Genomic DNA, 21,120 nt, shown 5'->3' on the forward strand with positions numbered 1-21,120 from the left:
CACAAAGGGCTCACCTGCTCTGACGACAGGGAACACTAGGGGGTCCTTGATTGCCAATGGAGCCCATTACAATACTGAGGCATCAGTTTCCAAAAGCTGCATATCTTGAGAACCACAGGTGACTCGACCCCATCTAGTTCTGGTTCAGAGCAGTGATCACAAAGCATTCTTATCAAACTCTTTAAGAAAACTTTTTCTAGGCCTGATCTGTCCTAATTAGACCTGACGGAAGTGGAACAGAGAGCAGCAGTTCACTCTTCGTAAGATGGTTACCTGAAAGCACGGGCACAGAAAATGACCATACTGAACAGAGTGCATGAAAGCTAAAATAGGCTGGACACCAACAATGTAAGCTCAGTCTTACCTGTAGCCCAATGTTCAGGTATAGGAAGCCAATAGAGCCCCTCTCACCCAGTTCATCCTGCTTCTCAGTTCCACCCATTTCCACAATACACAAGGACTCCGGCTGGGCTGGGAGAGCTTGCATGCTCAGAGGTTGCAAACAGTCCTAAGGGGGAAAAAGAAAATAATAAAATATGGGGGGAAAAAACCTACCCAGAGAAATCTAAAGGACTGAAGAAACTTTTTTGTGGACAGGGAAAAACCTGACAAGGGAATTCTAAATGGGTAGTGGCTTACTAGTTAAACTGAACCTTAGAATAAGCTCTAGAGAATCACGCTTTCCTCTTTCTGTGTAAGTGGATAATTATAAAAGTAAATAAGCAAAGGGGATCTCTTAGAAGTTATTTTAGGCCCTGGACCAGTCCAAGTCCTTTTCTATAGACAATTTTAGTTTTTTAGTTTTTTTTTTTAAACTATAAAACAGGACTCAAGGCTTATGCTAAAGAAGCATTTAATAGTGTCAAATTAGCATCTTTAAAGTACTGCAGAAGACTCCTGAGGTGTGCTAAGAAAGGGGAAGCAGCAGGTGTAGATTTCAGGGTCCAGCCCAACTGATCTTGAGAAGGACATCAGGAGTGGCCTGGTACTCAGGTTCTAGCTTGACAATACTTCAAATCAAGGATGACACTCACCGAGGGATCCAGAGAGATGATTCTGACAGTGTTATCTACCAGCCCGACAGCCAGGAAGCGAGATCTCTGCTCTCCAGGGGGCACGTTGGCCAAACTCATGCACACCACATCTGCTGACATCTCCTTCCGTTCTGTGTACTCATTCAGCTGTCCTGACTACAGGAGTGAAGATAAAGATGGTCACAAACCACTCCCAACTAGCCCCCAAACCCTGGGCCTGAGGAAAAAGGGGGTGTTGTTAGGTTCCTTTTTTGATTCCTCTTAATAATCAATGAGACCAAGAATTTTTCTATTTGAAGTCCCAAGACTGAGCTGTACAGGCTAATGGCTAGCAAAATTACCAACAAGAGAATCAAGGGACCTTTGGTAAGTATGATGCACCACCAACTGTCTAAGCCAACCTAGCTCTCAGAAAATGGAAATACAGAAAACTGTTTATCTTTTCATGAGAATACTTGGAGCAAGAGAATTCAAATATGGAAGTTAAAGACAAATCTTAATCATAGATACAACTAGACTATAGAAGTTGTCCACATCTAGAAACTTCCTGAGAGTACACTATAGAATATAACCAACATCTATATATCAAAAAGAAAACTTCTGAAATGGTTTCAGACAATAAAAGTTAAACCTATGGCAAATATTTGGTAGAAAAGCACAGTGTAAAGGGGAGAAGCACGTGTTTTACTGCTAAGATGGATTTCATAACTCCAGTTAATATTAAGAATGAATTTACCCAAATGTCACCACAATCTTTATAAAGGGCTAGACTGACTTATGGGCACTTTCCTTCTCAATCCTCAATTTTATTTCTTGTGAATATACTCTAGATACTAGGTCTACAACTCCCACCTTTACCTCCAGACCCTAACACTAAGCCCCACAGTGAATGTAAAATAACATACGGGATCCATCTCGAAATAGACCAGCTCTCCACCTGTCAGGGCAATCACCACTTGTCTCTGGTTCACTGCACATTTCACAATTGTTTTCTTTCCAGGGGTCTTCCACTCATTGACTCTCTTGTCTGCTCGTATGTGCCGAATGCCATCAGGGTACACCTGAAGTCAGTAATAGAAGGAAACCTCTTTTAACAATTTGACTCATCGCTCAGCATGACCCTCACAATTTATCAGACCTGCCTGTCACTCCTGTCACATCTGAAGCTACTGCACTTCAGGCACTGGTTGGGTCAATGACAAAAAAGAGTTAATAGGCTCTAGGCAGGTCAATGACAAAAAAGGGTTAATAGGCTCTAGGAAGGTCAAGTTAAAATTACATTCATGTTTGGCAATGTCCACTTCCAAGAGTTCAAAGCTCACTATTGTGAACACAGCAGTGTCCACCTTTACCCTACCCAACAATGAGGGCAAAGAAAGGGTAAAGTGAGCAGGTAAGCTGCTCCCTGACAACCCTTACCTGCACCAAGGCATCATCTCCTAACAAAGAGCAGGACAAGGTTGGGGTGGTCCCCAGGAACCCAGAATCAGTCACTTCTTCCACAGTCTCTCCAATGGACAACACAAGTGTGGCATTCACGAAAGACACAATGATATAGGCATCAAATTCATCTGAAAAAGAAGGAGAAGGAGTTGGTTAGCTAAGAACTCACTAGTTTCAAAGCCAAATGAGATATATTAAGTTTTCTCTTTAGAAACCTTCCAAGGCACTTCTTCAATGTGTAGACATACACTCAGTCATGTGGCAAACAGAGGATGATCCAAAAGATAACTGAGGGTCATAACAGCCTGCAGATATACTCTGCTTCCTTAAATGCCTAAATTCATTGAAGATATTCCCACTTTTAATGCCTCTGAAAACTAGTATTTTTTTTGAGACATATGCTAGAAAAACTTGAGGACAAAGCAAGGGAATCAGGCATGAGAAAATTTCAAATACTGCAATATTTACTTACATTAAAGTTAGAGTTTCTTTATTATACCAGATGCCAATCACAATACATTCTTTAAAGATAAACCTTATAAACAGAAAAGGTCCCCAGCTTCTTCCAAAAGCAGCTTATACGGGGAATACAAGACTAAATGAATTTTTATTCATTACTTAAAAAAGAGATTACTTAAGCCTCCATGAGACTAAGCCATTTTACTCTAGGGTTGGAAACTGAGAATCCTAGGATATAGGTCCCAACAGGAAAGATATAAGAACACTAGACAACCAAGTGGGGAGCAGAGGTTGTTTACATGGTCACCCCTTTACCTCTAGTTTATTGTTTAAAAATGCAACTATTCAGTGGGTACGAGCAACCCTATTGGGATTTGCTTTTCATTTCATGAAATGTAGCTGTGGACAAACACACAATAATCAGTTTTCAAGGTCAGAGGATCTGAGGTACACAGAAGCCCCAAAAGTTTCTCACACAGATCCCATAGTTAAAGGCCATCGATTTGCCATGTATTTCGTCCAACACATAAAACAGCTTGTGTGTCTCCCACAACCAACACAACGTTTAGCATAAAGTTTGGCAAATGCTGAAAAGAGGTGAATTCATTTTTTTTAAAGAAGAGTTGAGACTGTCCTACTTCATATCTGAATTTCTCTATCAATTCCCCTCTCATACAGAAGTCAGGTAACACAGGGAGAGAATGACAAGTAGACAAATCTAAATCAGAGTGGCTACCTCACTCTCAGCAAAAGCAGCTATAGGACCCCACTGGCCTGAGCCCAGGTAAGAGCTCAAGGCCATAGGACTGATCCATTCCACCCACATCAGTGACACAGTGGACTTCTGACTGTGGCTCAGCTGAACTTAAGATTACTTAATTCAGCAAAATCAGTGATTTCTATAAAGGTATAGAAAAAGGGGCCAAGTGAAGATGTATCATTGGTACAGCCTATAGCAGTGTTCTGACCTAAGACCAAGACATAAAATCAACTTGGTTGACTGCAATCAGCATTTTAAAACAGAAGCATATAGAAATAAATATATTTTATAAAGTTGTTTCACACATAGTAAATCCTGTTTCGCAAAAACTTTTGCTTCAGTTAATTATGTATGTACTGACTGGGTGGCTGAAAGACAAGAATCAAGGATCTTTCCCAATGGGTGTAATTTAATGGTTACTCCAGGAATCCAGAGTTAGGGTTCAATTTCCAAACCATAAGGAGTAACACTGGACAAGCAGATAGTTGATTTTAGCATCTATCTTCAGAGACACCCTATAAAATGGCTTTGTAAAACAGCACTTGTTCACCATCATAAAATGTAAGTAAGAATATGGTTGTCCCTGAAATGGATGTCTTCACAGTTTACAACAAAACTAAAATCAATCTCCATACAACCCCAAACTTGGATGCTATACTCCAGCTCTGCTTTTGAACTGGAAATCCTGGTGTGTAAAAGTAACAGGAGCTGCTTTATTTTAACGTTATATGAATACTATGTCCTTTCCCACACCCTCATTACTGAAACCTAATACCTTAAAAGCTGTGCCAGCACAAATTAAAGCCAAACAACGAAGGGCTCTAACTGGCCAGGATTTCTAGTCTCTTCCTTCAATCAAAGGGAAAAGGGGGCTTCCAGAAAATGGACCATACAACTTTTAACTTACATGCAAGAAAATGGGGGAAGGGAGGAAGAAGGGATGCCTGGGTCCTTCCCTTCCCTTTGACTCCAGGCCCTAGAATGCTCAGATACAAAAATAAAGAGATGCCCAGTGACTTAAATAGGGTCTTACATTTGCTGGGCAAACTGACCAGCAGTAGAGTCATGACTACTACCTGAATGCTCCTTTGTATCACAGATTTCCTCAAAATACCCACTACCTTGTGAATACTAAGCACACTGTAACTTCTACCCTTTGCATTCTATGGCCAGGAAGACCTATAACAGATTAGATGCTCTTGTCTCCCAGGAAGGTTACAGGTTAAAAGGTGGAATTTCAGAATAAAATGAAGCCTCAGTCAAGGCAAATGACTATGCACTGTAAATATCCATGTTGCCTTTTTCAAGGGGTTACAAGTTTTATATAAAAGAACATTAATTCATACCTTAGTGGAGAATCTATTAGGGTATGAAAATGCATCTTTGTCTCAGTTAAGTAGGACTTCTGTCTGAGCACTGCTGAAGCAGCCCACAGAGAAGGGCTGCTTTCCCCTAAGTATCTGAAGCACAACACACAGCTCCCTCCAAAGGATAAAGTGAGCGACCACCCAATGAGCAAGGATTAAGCCTCACTATCTCATTCTCACTTTATATTCAGACTACTCAGTGTCTGTCTTGCCTCAGCACAGTCCTGATTATACTCCACAAAACAGTAACAACAAAAAAAGGCTTTCACCAGGGCTTGATCTTTCAGTACACCTAGAATGTATGGAACTCCAAGGAAGAGTACAAAGCTAAGGTTTCTCTAGTTACAGGTGCTTTCAACTTAGTGAGAGATAAATTAGTCATATTTTCCACATCCTGCGGGATTAAGTAAAAGCTGATTCGTACTCAGACCATTTAATATACAAGCAGATGGATGTGCATCATTATAATGCATATGGACGGCCAACTGCGAAGTTACCCTTTAAGAGATGCCATTAGGGCAACCTCAGTATTTTCTGCAGGTCCCTCTCCCTGGGTAAACTCTAAGACCCGTGGTAGACCCTAACAGTAGGTACACACCTGTGGTGATCAGCACCTTCACCAGCCACCTGTGGAAGAGAAAAAAAGGCTTGGTATTGGTAGTGTGCATCACCAAGTACCAGCCAAGGTTAGTAGTTGCCTGAAGAGTGCAGCATGTGGACATGTGGGATGTTCACTCAACAGTAACCTGGATTATCTGGAAAGAGACTGAACAAAGAACCTAACCTGTTTTTGTGGGTAATCACCCAAATTACAGTTTCTAAAGAGTATAATTTATCGGAATGTAGTCTTTTCCTAGATTTTGGTATTGAGTAGAATCATTTTCGGCTACAATTCCCATCATGCAACATACTGCTTATCACTAACTTACCGAGTGTTGTCCCAAAAGCCTTTCCTGATTCTCAAACATATGCCATTCCCTCCTCTAACCCCTCCTGGCAACATGCCTGTGCCTTTCATCACGTCAGGACACAGAACAGTTTTGAGTACTTGTCTTCTTTTTTAGATGGAATCCTATCTTAATTACTCTGAGTACAAGGTGGGCACTTGAAAGATGCAGGATGAGAAAACAACTTCTCTTAAAAACCAGCAAGACCCAGATTCCCACCGCAGGGTTAGTCAAACAAGCACTGGGCTGGAATTCAGGAGACAGGGCTTTCAGTCTCTAGTACCTAGATGTACTATCTTGGGACAGTCAACCCCTGAGATTTTGTACCTTCTTCATAAAAATGAGGTATAACTTTTCTGTAAATCTACATCAAGTTCAAGAAGTAAAAAAAAAAAAAAAAGGTTTTTTCTCAAACAGTCTAGGCAATGTTTTCCAAAAGCCATAATATCAACCAGCCACCAAGCTAACAGTGAGTATCAACACTGACTAGTTTCTTTATGAAGGGAAATAAAGAAATAGGGAAATCTTTCAAAAAAAAAATCATCCAATAATTATTTTCTTGGCTAAAAAGAACCTACTGATTTCCTATTCATTTTTTCTTTCTATTCAATGCAAATTTGATTCCAGTAACTACATGAAAACAAAATCCACCAAAATGTGTTCTACTAACAGAAAGATTTCCCACCAACACATTTCCCAGCTCCCTTAATTTGTTCCAAACCAACCAGAACGTCTAAATATCAGAAAGATTTCCTGCTGTTTTCTTGAAAAAAACTCTGATGCTGGTGAAAGCAATCTTACTCAGTGGTCCCACTTTCCTGAAGAAACAAGAGGAAAATGAAGTCTAGGAATAGAAATGACCTATACTCCCAGAATCAAAGAATTGAGTTTTATTTCTGAGGAACTGAAATTCAATTGTCACAAGAATTTCTTGCTATCACACTACTATGCATTTTCATATGTTTCAAAATTGTAGGATGAAGTAAATGTTTTTAATCCAAAAACTCAGACACCCTCGATTTCCTCTATCCCTTCTTTTCTACTCTAAAAATTCTGATTCCATTTAATCATCTCCACTTTCCTTCCACACAACCACAACTCTACCCACTGAACAGGACTGACCAGTTAACAAGCTTTACCAATCTCTTAATATTTAGAGTAACATCTTCAACCTCACTGTGGTTTCAGCACAATAAGAGAGAACATGGCTGAAGAAAAATGAGGCAACAACTTGTCCTCACACCATACCTCTTACACAGAACCAGTGTCTTAAAGACAAATACAGTCAAAGAACATCACACGTGGCAGCTCTATGAAACTGATTATGTACTGAATACTAACAACCACCCTATGTACCCTTTACCTGCATGTACAAAAAAACAGTAGGTAAAGGTATCCTAATTGGAAAGCCTCAAAAACATGGTGTCGGGCCAGAAAAGTTCTAGTATATGATGCTAGATGAAGTGACACAGAAATATTATGAATGCAGCCTTTAAGCTTTCTATTATCAATGGCACCCAGACCCTCATTCTGACTGCTGGGAAGGACTGCTTACCTTCAATGTGGCGACGCACTGTCCAGACAGCATTGGGGTTACCGGGTAGCTCAGAGACAGCCATTTCTGACACCTGAGAAGATAGGAAACAAACCACAGATTCAGTGGGCACAGAACTCAGCAACTTGCTCACAACTATACTAGACAATACAGTCCCAATATGGCAGTGCTCACAATGTATTCTCGACTAAAAGAATGGAACCATATAGTCAAAGGACGTTAAGAATCAAAAAAGCTGGAAGTACTGGCAATTCCCACAACAGACTTTTTAACAAGAAGTGATGGGATACCTAGGTGGACAGTTGTAGTAGCCATAACTACATGCTTCCTTGGATATGGCAAGCCTGCATCCTCCTCAAGAAGAGAGCACGTGGTAGGAAAACAGGACATCTACATTAGCATCCCATTTCTTTACCTAGTTCCCATAATGCCAGATCCCAAGCTGTCTTTATGGACCAAATCAAATGTCAAATTTAGGAAAAATCTTCTCTTCTCCTCTTGGCTGGTAGTCATCTCTCCATCCTATACTCTCTCACAGAAGTCACAATCACACCTCTTAAGGCACTTTATCAAAAAAGTGATTTGAATAATTGTTTTGTCCTTCCTACTAGATTTTTATGTTCCTTAACACCTAGAGTCAAGAATCCCCTGAATGACCAATAGGTTCTCAAACATGAGAGTAAATGAAATATCTAAGATGAACTCAAAATTAATCTACAGGGGAAAACTAGGTGTGAGTTATGCATGAACTCTCTGTAATATCCTTGCAATTTTTCTGTAAATCTAAAACCATTCTAAAATAAAAACTATTAAAATACTTTAAAATGACTTAAGACTATAAACTAGAAAGCTTAACATACTGTACCATATAACTACATTTTGTAAGAAGAACCTGATGTATACTCATTAAGGGCATTATCCCTTTTTTAAATTTACTAATAGCAGGAATATCTGATCATGGAATAGGAAGGAGGAGGGTTTTAGAAAACTTCATCAGCAATTGTATTGATGATGAAGTGTACATGTCAGGTATGCTACACTCTATACCAAGTGGAACAGACAGACAACCTGCTCAACTGAAACTACAATCTAGCCAGACAATAAGGTTCAACAAATAGACATACAGGAACAAAGCGATGTTTATCAACTTAGAAATATATAGAGAAAGCAAAGATTTTTTGCAGAATTCGAAAAAAGTGGGCCGGGGCTGTGGACTTAAAAACGATGTTTCTTAATTGGGTCCTTTACCCCTAACACTGTACACAAAATTTTCTGTTAATGCATATATTGCCTTTTTGGTGAATGCTAGCTTTCATCAGATGCTTGATAGGATCCAATGATCAGTTACTAATCAAAAACTAATGGTCTAAACTGGGCTCATACACTGGAAATTTGGTTGCCTGATGACTATTTTGGCAGAATCAAAAGATTTTCAGATTCCCTGAAATTGCAGTATTAATAGCTAACACTTATTGAACAGTTTCTATATGCTAGACAGAGCCTGAGTTTAGTGCTTTATATACATAATCTTATTTAATTCACTTGACAATCTTTTAAGGCAGGTACCATTAAGCCTGTTTTATAGAAAAGGACAAAAGCTTTAGTAAAAGCTATAAAGTGGTAGAGCTAGAAGTAAAAAACCAAGGTCATCTTGACTGTATTCCAATACAAATTTACAAAAACAAGCAGTGAAGACCTCTTGAGAACTTGCTGTTTGCTAAACAACCACAAGCTCTGAAAGGGCATCATCATAAGATTTCTACTAACAAAATCAAGTCCAGGGTACTTGCTAAAAGGGATCAACACTAGAACCATGATAAGAAGAGGATGTGGGATTTGAGAAGATCATTTTGAGTGTCTGTATCACCTAAAAGGTCCAACAATAAAGGATTCATTACATAAATTCTGATTCACCTATGGTGGAATACTGCATAAACATAAAAAATTATACAACTCAAGAGCACATAAGAAACAAAATTAGTAAGATGCAAAAGTATACATACAGTATTAATATAGTTAAAAATACAAGGATCTAAAAGCTTTGAATAAAGAACAAGAGAAATTGGATAAAATCTTCCAGATTTTCTAACTTCTGTGTTATGACTAGTGAGCCTAAAATTGGTAGAGATGCTTTTTCCCCATTCTTTAACCCCACTTGCCAATTTTTTAAAATGTGCCTACTATGCTAACCTGGTATAGGAAATTTAAACTCTAAACTTTATGAAAATAGGGGAGGAAAACATTTTTCTTTCATAGAGATATTAAATTTCCCTTTGATCTCATCAGAGAAGCTGCTTTGTCAATGTTCCCCTCCAAACCCTATATAGATTGTCAAGAAATTCCAGTCTTACCTCAAGTCCATGCCTTAAGACTCTCAGAGATGATCGGGGTCCCCTACCACAGGCCACATACAGCTGTGGAGTGTCTTCATTGGCCAGGTCAGCTATCTGCACAGAGAGGAAATTAGGGGGAGAAAAATGTCTACTTGTGCTAAGTTTTCACACCCAACTATGATTATTTTCAGGGGACAAACTACCTTTTAGTTTGTTAGGCTTATATATTGGCTACTGGCCCTGGCTAAAAGCCTCAATGTTCCAAAAAGCGGACCAGTTTAAAGCAGCAACTTTGACCAAACAAAAAAAGGCTTACATCAGTTAAGTTAGCAAAGTATTTTTTACAGTTTAATGAAAAGAAATGTAACCTTTAGCTGAAAACATTATGTGAAAAGGTCAGTTATTTGTCTTGTGCTTTTGTCAAACTGGACAGTTCAAATGAAAATTCCTGACAGTCTATGAGGCAGGCCAGCCTACTGTAACATAGATAAGCATGTAGGCTGTCAGTATATACAACCTTCAAACTGTCCTCTCTTAAAAAAATTAACTCACCTATTTTAAATGTACCATCTTGTTATTTAAAGCCTTAATAAAAAAAGCATGCTATTTTTACACAACCTAAAAATATTCTGTTATCTTGGCTATCATGTTTATTACCATATTCACTTAAAAAGGTAATGAGGGGGGGATCCAGATGCCTCACCCATCTAGTAAAGAGATACATGGCATGCTGACAGTCCTGCTACAGATACCTGAACTTCCTGGTAATTTTACTCTTGATCTACAAACTATTTTTATACAATTATTTGCTCAAATTCCAATGAATGGGGGGAAAAAACACTAATAATCAAATTAGGAATTATTTATACTTCTTTGTCCTCAGGACTAACCCATCCTCAAAAAAGGAAGAACAAAGGCAGTTCATTTCAGAATGGTTAGTTTTATGAGGAAGAGTGCCTGAATGCTGACTTGTTTCCCCAGCACACTGTGAGCAAACCTGTCCACTAGTTGCAGACGGGGTAGGGTGATGCCTAATGGTCATATGAACCTCCAGCAATCCAGGAAACAATAGCATGGTAAAATTCTTGCTACAATTGAGTGCTAATAGTATGGGACACAATTCCTATCCTGGGCTACTTCAGGTTCCTCCCTGAGAATGTGTTTAAAAAGATTCTGTTACTGAGTGATTCCAGTGTCTTTGTGGCAGAAATGAATGCGAAAATAAGATAAACACAGGTATTCATAGACTGCTAAGTGATAAAAAGTCACTTTCAAAATACTGTGAAAGCCTATGAGCCCATTTACATTAAAAAAGTAAAATATAACACATGCCTATAGATGCAGAGAAAATGCAAGAAACCAATCTGAAGAAGCTGTTAATAGCAGCAGCCTCAGTGGAATGGAGGATTATAGACATTGAGGGTAGGACTTTCACTGTTCACCTTTTGTATGGTTTGAATTTTCACACTGAACATTTAAGTTTTATTTTAAAAAAAAGGCCTCAGGATTTATGTAATGGTTTTTAATTCCCCAATTTCTACCTTTGGTTGCTTTACCTTCACACACTGGTAACTCTGGTAACTCCATAGGCATGCTGACAGACCTGACTCTATGATTATACCTTAATTTAACTGGAGTTAAAACTTTAAACTCAATTGGATTCAAAAACAATTGACTGGCAATGCTTATCGTGGAAGTGACTGGGAAGACTCACACCTGGCAAAACAAAATGGGAGAGAGACTGTCCAATTCGTCAACCAGTACAAGGTTTTTGAGTGGTCTTGGCTGAAAGAAAAACGTGTCTCCTTCTTCCAGAGGCATGGCAGATGAAAACTCAGGTTCTTCATCATCATCTCCAAGATGTGCAATCTGATATAAATAACTGGGGAGAAGCAAGGAAGAATTTAGTTAAAACATTTTGTCTGAAGATATTCGCCATGAACATGATGTTTATAAAACACTTCATAAATATCTAATGAAAACTTAACTAGCATTGAGTCAGCATCTGCAGTTTGAAATCTATGCTTATCTAAGTGGGTTCTTCCTTTTTCTTTTTCTTAAGAATAGAACAGGGATGAAGAAATTAAGACTACTCAATTCAAACTGGTACAATGGAAGGACCTTAGCATCATAGTCATTAAAAGCACTGGGCTTCCACTGAAGTGCTGGGTTTGAATCCCTGTTGTGCCCCTTAAAAAGCTGTATATTACTACCTATTTTCTCTGTGCCTCACTAGCCTCATTTATAAAACTGAATAGTACCTTCCTACAGAATCCAATGAGTACTTACAAGGCAGGGTACCTTGTGAGCAGTGTTTGCGAAAGAAAATGGAATCCAAAGAAAATCTAACCATTTCCTGTTTTAACCAATAATCAGACCACATCTAACAAAAAACAAGAATTGACAGTGACAATGCAAAAGTATACAAATACTGTTATTCTCAACAAAACATAAACATATCAAGATAATAAGCAACAAAATTATCTTGCCCTTCTCCTGTCTGTCCTCTAATAATGCTTTGTGAACTGATTCAAAGGCAAACCACAAAAAAAAAGAGGGAAAGCAATTTTAGAGTAGATAAGCTACAACAACATACAATCACAAATTGAGTGCACACTGAGCTATGGGGAAGCAGCTCAATTAAAAAAAAAGTCAGGTTTACCCTTTAGGTAATATAGTGGACCTTCAATACAGAGCACTTTGAACAATATTGAGTGCAGTTTTTCAGAAGAAGGATAAAATGAATCAGGGCCTGAAATGCCTAAGATACTCAATAAATGTTAGCCAAATAAATCTCAACATTTAACATTTTTGTTGAACATATCAGATTCTTTGCTAAATTACAAAAAAGTAAGTAGGGTTACCAGAGTGATTTACAAAAGCACTAAGAAGAAAGGCACCCGCATGAAGTTAACTAATACAAACTCCTCATTCAGGCAAGATGTCTATATACAGATAATAAAAACAACCTGTCAAAGATACCTTCCATGTCTAATAACTGCCAGATAACCAAAAGGATGCTGGTATCACTGTATCCACCACAGGAAGATTGAATTTGCTTTGGCTCAATTTCAGTAAAAGAGTTTCCATGACAATAGTGTTGTGCTTCAAAACAGGAACTTTGGGACCAGGTAGTATAGGTTTGAGTTAAGATTTAGTTGGGTGATAAAATTTCTTAAATTCTCTGACCCCATGCCCTAAACCGTAAACAGGATAATGGTACTGCCTCATACAGGATTTCATGCATTAATATTTGTAAAGTGCTTAGAACTGGGCTTGGAACACAGTACATGCTAAATGAAGCATCTGATTGATAAATAAGTGGGTTGCTTTCGGTTTAAGTGAGTTTTAACACCCATACCACATGTTTCTGATACCCTAAATCAACAGTCATAAGTCTTCTAGATTTCAGCTACAGCAGTAATGGGTAATTTCTCACAAGCTCAAACCCATCTCACTCTGACAAACATCTCACCTGGACACTGCTGTCTTTCTACTCTCTGCCCCAAGAAACTTCTATCCTGTGGGAGGCTGCCTGTGCAACAGGATGTGCAGTGGAGTTCAAGCCCCCAGAGGTACCTTTCAAATCAGGAGAGAAGAGAGCTGGTGTTGTTAACCCTCAGAAGGCAAGTCTCAGAGCATTTTGTGTGCTTCTGAGCAGGTCCTGATGGCAGCAACTTCCCACTGTCCACACAGCAGGAACCTCAATTAATATGCCCTTCTATTTACTTTCCCTCTTCTCCTATCTCTCCCTGCTGATCCCTCAACTCTGCTTTCTGTAATTACCTTGCAGGAATATACTTGCACCCAAGGCTTTGTTTGCAGAGGAACCAAAACTAAGACATAATAAGAGAAATATTTAGAATAGTGCCCAATACATACACTCAAGGGCTCAATTCTTCAGAACAAAAGGCATCATTATTCTTATATTACTCCCAAATCTGCTTAAAAACTTAAGAGACAATCAGGATATGTACTCTTAGCAAACACACTATCTCCACAGGTAAGGAACAATAACTTATGTGTCTGCAGGCATTGCTTCCAACCATAGCTTTATCAAGATAGGTTATTATCTCTAAACTTTTAATGTCTGCTAATCTGCTAGGTGAAAAAAAATGACATCTCCCTTTGACTGGCATTCCTTCAATTATGAATGAGCTTGAAATCTTTCTACATATTACACTTCTAGACCACTGAATTTCTTTTACTGTGAAAGGCAAGCTCAAATCCTTTGCCCACTTTTCTATTGTTTGAACTGCTCATCTTTTTAACAATGATTTTAAAGAGATTAACTCTCCCTTTGTCATGCAATGAGAGAAAAAAATGTCTCTCATACAATGCTGGTGGGACTTGAGGACAATGTGGCATTCCCTATCACAATTTCATCCCAAATTCACAAATTTTAACTATGGATATATTCAGCTACACACCTAGAGTGCGTACTACAGTACTGTTTGTAACAGCAAAAGCATAAACCTAAATATCTATAATAGTGGGCATGGCCATAAATATTATGCAGCCATTAAAAATACGTTCCACACACCAAATGCAATGTATGGGTCTTGCTGGGATCCTGATCTAAACAAATTAACTTAAAAAATTATTGCGGCAATGAAGAAATGTGAAGACTATTTGATTATACATTAAGAAATTTAAAATTTTGGGGGAGTAGAAAATAAGTAAGACTGGCCATGGATTGACCTTTGTTAAAGCTGAGTGATGGGCAAATGGAGGTTCATTAATTATACTATTCTCTCTTTTTATGTACCTGTTAGAAAATTTCGATAATAAAAAAATAAAAATTTTAAGTGAAAAATAAAAATATACTGATATGGATAAATTTTACATACTGCTTATCTGAAAAAGTAGAATAATTATTTTTTATGGAATGGTGCATGTCCCTAAAACAATTATGCATAAACACACAAAGTGAAAATACCAGAAGTAGATACAACAAATGTTAAAGTGACTATTTTGGGATACTGGGATTATGGGTGATTCTTATTATTTATTTGCTCTTTTATTTGTTTTTCAAAACTTTCTACATTACCAAAGTATAAAAACAAGAATAGCAGTAGTCAACATCTACTAAGTGCTTACAACACAAAGTACTTCCTAATGCTTGGCATTTGTATTCTTATTAAATATCAACACAACCCAATTAGGTATACACTACTGTTATTCCCACTTGATAGTAAAAAAACTGAGGCATACAGCCAGAAAACATAAAGGCAAGATTATAACCCAGTGATTCCAGAATATATACTATACCATACCACCTCCCCTGAAATGACCTTGACCACTACTACAAGATACTATAGAAAATTAGGCAAAGATGTGACCAAGCAATTAACAGCAGATAAGGCTAGGCAAATAAATGAAAAACATCCAATCTCTCTAATAAACAAAAATTTTAAACACTCTGAAGAGAAATCAAAGAGGACACTAACAAATGGAAACTCATCCCATGCTCTTGGCTAGGAAGAATTAATATTGTCAAAATGGCCATCCTGCCTAAAGAAATCTACAGATTCAATGCAATCCCTATCAAATTACCAACAGCATTCTTCAATGAACTGAAACAAATTGTTCTAAAATTCATATGGAACCACCAAAGACCCTGAATAGCCAAAGCAATCCTGCAAAAGGAAGAATAAAGTGAGGGGGATCTCGCTCCCCAACTTCAAACTCTACTACAAAACCACAGTAATCAAGACAATTTGGTACTGGCACAAGAACAGACCCACAGACCAGTGGAACAGAATAGAGACTCCAGACATTAACCCAAACATATATGGTCAATTAGTATATGATAAAGGAGCCGTGGACATACAATGGGGAAATGATAGCCTCTTCAACAGCTGGTGTTGGCAAAACTGGCCAGCTACATGTAAGAGAATGAAACTGGATCACTGTCTAACCCCATATACAAAAGTAAATTCGAAATGGATCAAAGACCTGAATGTAAGCCATGAAACCATAAAACTCTTAGAAAAAAATATAGGCAAAAATCTCTTGGACATAAACATGAGCAACTTCTTCATGAACGTATCTCCCTGGGCAAGGGAAACAAAAGCAAAAATGAACAAGTGGGACTGTATCGAGCTGAAAAGCTTCTGTACAGCAAAGGACACCATCAATAGAACAAAAAGGTATCCTACAGTATGGGAGAATATATTCATAAATGACAGATCTGATAAAGGGTTGACAACCAAAATATATAAAGAGCTCACGCACCTCAACAAACAAAAAGCAAATAATCCAATTAAAAAATAGGCAGAGGAGCTGAACAGACTGTTCTCCAAAGAAGAAATTCAGATGGCCAAGAGATACATGAAAAGATGCTCCACATCGCTAAGTCATCAGAGAAATGCAAATTAAAACCACAATGAGATATCACCTCACACCAGTAAGGATCGCCACCATCCAAAAGACAAACCAACAAATGCTGGCAAGGTTGTGGAGAAAGGGGAACGAACCCTCCTACACTGCTGGTGGGAATGTAAATTAGTTCAACCATGTGGAAAGCAGTATGGAGGTTCCTCAAAAAACTCAAAATAGAAATACTATTTGACCTAGGAATTCCACTCCTAGGAATTTACCCTAAGAATACAGCAGCCCAGTTTGAAAAAGACATACGCACTCCTATGTTTATTGCAGCACTATTCATAATAGCCAAGATCTGAAGCAACCTAAGTGTCCTTCAGTAGATGAATGGATAAAGAAGATGCGGTACATATACACAATGGAGTATTATTCAGCCATAAGAAGAAAACAAATCCTACCATTTTCAATAACATGGATGGGGCTAGAGGTTATTATGCTCAGTGAAATAAGCCAGGCAGATGAAGACAAGTATCAAATGATTTCACTCATCTTTGGAGTATAAGAACAAAGAAAAAAACTGAAGGAACAAAACAGCAGCAGACTCACAGAACTTAAGAATGGACTAACAGTTACCAAAGGGAAAAGGACTGGGGAGGATGGGTGGGAAGGGAGGGACAAGGAGGAAAAGGGTGCATTACAATTAGTAGACATAATGTAGGGGGGCGCAAGGGGAGGGTTGTACAACACAGAGAAGACAAGTAGTGATTCTATAGCATCTTACTACACTGATGGACAGTGACTGTAATAGGGTATGTGGTGGGGACTTGATGGGGGGAGTCTAGTAACCATAACATTGCTCATGTAATTGTAGATTAATGACACCAAAATAAAATAATAAATTAATAAATAAATAAAAAGAATTAACCTGAATTCCTACCTCACACCATATAAAAAAACAATGCAAAATGGACCAATAACCTAAACCATATGAACTAAGACCATAAAACACTTTGGAGAAAACACAGGGATTGTAAATCTTCATGACCTTAGATTTTGCAATGAATTCTTACACAAGATATCAAAAGCACAAGTAACAAAAGAAAAAATGGATAAACTGTGCTTCATTGAAACTTTTTAAAAACAACTGTGCATCAAGAGGACATTATCAAGAAAATGAAAAGACAACCTACAGAATGGGGAGAAATATTAGCAAACCATGTATCTGATTATGGATTAATATCCAGATAAATAAAAAACTCTTGCAACCCAAAAAACAAAGAGACAAACCATCCAATGAATACATGGGCAAACCTTAAAAAAACATTTCTCCAGATAAAAATGGCCAAAAAGCGCATGTAAAGATACTCCAAATCACTAATCATAAAGGAAATACAAATCAAAACCACAAAGTAATACCATTTTACACCTACCAGCTATAATAAAGCAGGAAGTAACAATTGTTGGTAAGCATATGGAGATACTGGAACCCTCCATTCATTGGTGGTATAAATGTAAAACAGTACAGCTACTACAGAAACATTCAGTGGTTCCTCAAAGTAAAACATAAGTATCATATGAACCAGCAATACTACTCTTAGGACACACCCAGCAGAATTAAAAACACATTCATAGGTATCTACATACTAATATCCAATGCAGCATAATTCATAACAGCCAGAAGTTGGAAACAATCCAACTATTTGTTATCGGAGAAATAAATATGAGGTGGTATTCTATATAAGGATTATTATTCAAGGATAAAAAGGAATGAAATGCTGACACATGCTACATGTGAACCCTGAAAACACTATGCTATGTGAAATGAGCCAGACATCAAGAGGCACATATTGTATGGTTCTTAGGGTGCCAGCAGCTAGGAGAGAGGGAAAAAGGAAATTTTTGCTTAATGGGTATAGTTTCTATTTGGCGTGGTGAAAAAGTTTGGAAAGATAGCAGTAATAGTTGCACAACATAGTAGATGTAATTAATGTCACTGAATTGAACATCTAAAAACAGTTAAAAAAGCAAATTTTGTTACACATATTTTAGCACAAAAAAGTGGAGGAAAAAAAGATGCTACCAAAAAAGTGAATGTTGCAGATCTGTATTTATCATCATAGAAAGATAGTTATAATGCCATTACTGTGTAAAAAAAAACCAGGTTATAAAATAGTACATAATGAATTGTTGCATTTTTGTAAAAATATTTAAATGTATATACACACAAGAAAGCTACTCAAAAATGTTGTGTTTGGGTAAAAGGTACAGGTGACATTTTTGTTTCCATGCACTTTCTAACTTTTCTACAATGAAAATTCCTTGTTAAAAAAAAAAACTAAAAAATCAGAAATGGATGAAAACAGTCATCATAGTAACAGGTATATGTGAAAAATGGGACAAGAGGTATGAAAGGGGCAAAAGGAATGGCTGAAATAAAGTCAACAAGGATGAGTAAGACGCATGTTTAAAACAGGGAGAACAGCTGGCAACAAGGCAAAAATGGCATCAGTTCACAGAATCCTAGACAGCACCTTCATTTTAATTATAAGAAAACTGAACATTAGATAGGTGGTATGCCGACTAGCATTTACTGGCCAAACCTGAACTAGAAAGCAAGAGCATGGCATCTTATCTCATATACTTAATTTGGACTCTTAGATACTGGTCTTAAATTCAAGGCTGGTGGAGTATAAGAACAAAGGAAAAACTGAAGGAACAAAACAGCAGCAGAATCACAGAACCCAAGAAAGGACTAACAGTTACCAAAGGGAAAGAGACTGAGGAGAATGGGAGGGAAGGCAGCGAGAAGCGGGGGGAGAATAAAGGGGGCCTTATGATTAGCATGTATGGGGGGGCATCGGGAGGGCTGTGCAACACAGAGAAGACAAGTAGTAATTTTACAGCATCTCACTACACTGATGGATAGTGACTAATGGGGCATGTCCGGGGGGACTTGGTGAAGGGGGGAGTCTAGTAAACATAATGTTCCTCATGTAATTGTAGATAATGATACCAAAAAAAAAAAATTCAAGGCTGGAGTTCAGGCTTCAATCATCTGGCAACCAGAGCCATCAAAACTGAACACAGGGAATGGGGAGATGATTTCATTAGAGTTGTGTCTGTTTAACGAGACAACTTTCTAAAGGCTGAGTTTTAAAAGAAAAGCAATGAAATGCAGTAAGAAAACAAGTGGACTAGTCCAGAGAGGCACCAAAGAAAAGGGGTACAGAAGCAAAAGCAGAACTCAGTATTCAACTGAAAGTAGTGGAAGACAACAAAAACAGATTTTACCCTCGAGTTGCTAGAACTGGCCCCGTAAGTTATTAACAGAAATACTGAGGTTAGGAGGATTGAAAATATGGCTACTGAAGGGTCCCAACTTTAATTTGTACAAGTGTTTTTGTGGAACACCTATTTAATACTAAGTAGTTCAATAAATATTTATTCAATGTAATGTCTAGCAAAAAACTCAGGAGCTATCACTTCTAAGCTATTTCTGCAGCTGCCCACAGGTACTGACTGAAGTCACTGAAGCAGAGGAAGATAAGCCACAAGAATGTAAAAGGGAAAGGAGGGCAAAACTTTTGTTTTGAAAGAACTAAAACATTCTTGTGAAAAGTTCTGTGGCCTTGAAGGCCACATCTCCCTCCTACCAACTCTTATAGTAACCAGAGTGAACTAGGGTAATGAAAGCCTTACTTACTGGTTTCCAAATTCCGATGCCACAAAAAGGAAGCCCGTCTTAAGGACACACATCGCAGCAGCAACAGGCACCGTGTCAAAGTACTTGAGGCGGATCTCGGTGACCTGGGAGGAAAGGAGAGAGGGTCCAGCATGCAGGCAAGTGAAGGCAGGCCAGGAAAGAAAGCCCAATATCATACTACAGAAGCATAATAGCAAATAAAACACTAGCCTTAGTACCCAAGCCAGGGGTCGGCAAACCCCAGGGCACAGACCAGTCATGCCTATTCATTTACATACTGCCCACGGCTGCTTTTGTGCCACAACAGCAGAGTTGAGTAGTTGAGATAAGAGACCATATGGCTCACAAAAGCTGAAAAAGTTTACTACCTGGAGTTTACAAAAAAGTCTGCCAACTCCTGAGCTAAACAGGTATCTAAGAAATTACCCAGTTGTCAGAGCTCTCCATGGGATGAAAGAAGTAACAAATCATGTGTATTACCAATTTTCAGTAGACATGGAGAGCTCTGCCTTTTATTCACTTGAAGTGGTACTGCCCAATCTCATATTATTTTATCTGAGACTACCAGACCAGTAATTTGTTAACCACAGGGACAAAACCCACATTCATGTACCAGTTCCAAACTTTAAAAGTTTTAATATCTTAGGCAACTACTTCTGAAGGCATTCTGTTCCCAATTTTTTTTACTTGTTAAGTATTAACTGTCCTATGTCAGAGAGTAGTTGTAATGAATAACTGGTTTATGAGCCACTTTATAAACCTTAACTGTACATACAAATACCAGTTTTTAAAATAAGGTTCTTTAGTTATACTAAAATTAGGATGAAATTATAGAAAAGTTTTATCAAACCAGACTAAACATAACAAAGGGGTTTTTTCATTTTTCTCTTCCATCCATGGTCTTACCATATCTTCATCTGTCTCCAACGTGATCTTGAATATATCTCCCTGCTCCGTTTGGGCCAAAAAGAAGAACATGGATTTGGTCTTATGGGTGGCAGAGCAGACAAAAATCATTCCTCTTTCAGGGTCATCCAGGTCATTCTATCAAAGTCAAATATACAACCAACATCTTAGAAATAGGTACTTATTTCTAGAATCCAGCACCTTAGCCACTGGGGTCATACAGGCTACCCAGAGCCCAGAGGCACTAGAAGCCTCTCTCTACAAGCTCTGACCCAGAGCCGCTTGA

General features: G+C 38.1%; 1 protein-coding gene across 1 annotated transcript in view; it reads right to left on the minus strand.

The window, feature by feature from the left end:
* Positions 1 to 21,120, minus strand: part of SF3B3 (splicing factor 3b subunit 3) — a 51,717-nt gene that overhangs the window by 14,521 nt on the left and 16,076 nt on the right. The window contains exons 7-15 of the mRNA XM_073226162.1: positions 20,835 to 20,972; positions 19,929 to 20,032; positions 11,615 to 11,780; positions 9,917 to 10,012; positions 7,566 to 7,638; positions 2,454 to 2,605; positions 1,940 to 2,095; positions 1,035 to 1,190; positions 365 to 508 (exon numbers count right to left, since the gene is read on the minus strand). Of these exons, the coding sequence (XP_073082263.1) occupies positions 365 to 508; positions 1,035 to 1,190; positions 1,940 to 2,095; positions 2,454 to 2,605; positions 7,566 to 7,638; positions 9,917 to 10,012; positions 11,615 to 11,780; positions 19,929 to 20,032; positions 20,835 to 20,972 (1,185 nt within the window). The remainder of the gene's footprint in view (positions 1 to 364; positions 509 to 1,034; positions 1,191 to 1,939; positions 2,096 to 2,453; positions 2,606 to 7,565; positions 7,639 to 9,916; positions 10,013 to 11,614; positions 11,781 to 19,928; positions 20,033 to 20,834; positions 20,973 to 21,120) is intronic.

Source organism: Manis javanica, chromosome 17, assembly GCF_040802235.1.
Source record: "Manis javanica isolate MJ-LG chromosome 17, MJ_LKY, whole genome shotgun sequence".
In the NCBI taxonomy this organism is placed as follows: Eukaryota; Metazoa; Chordata; class Mammalia; order Pholidota; family Manidae; genus Manis; species Manis javanica.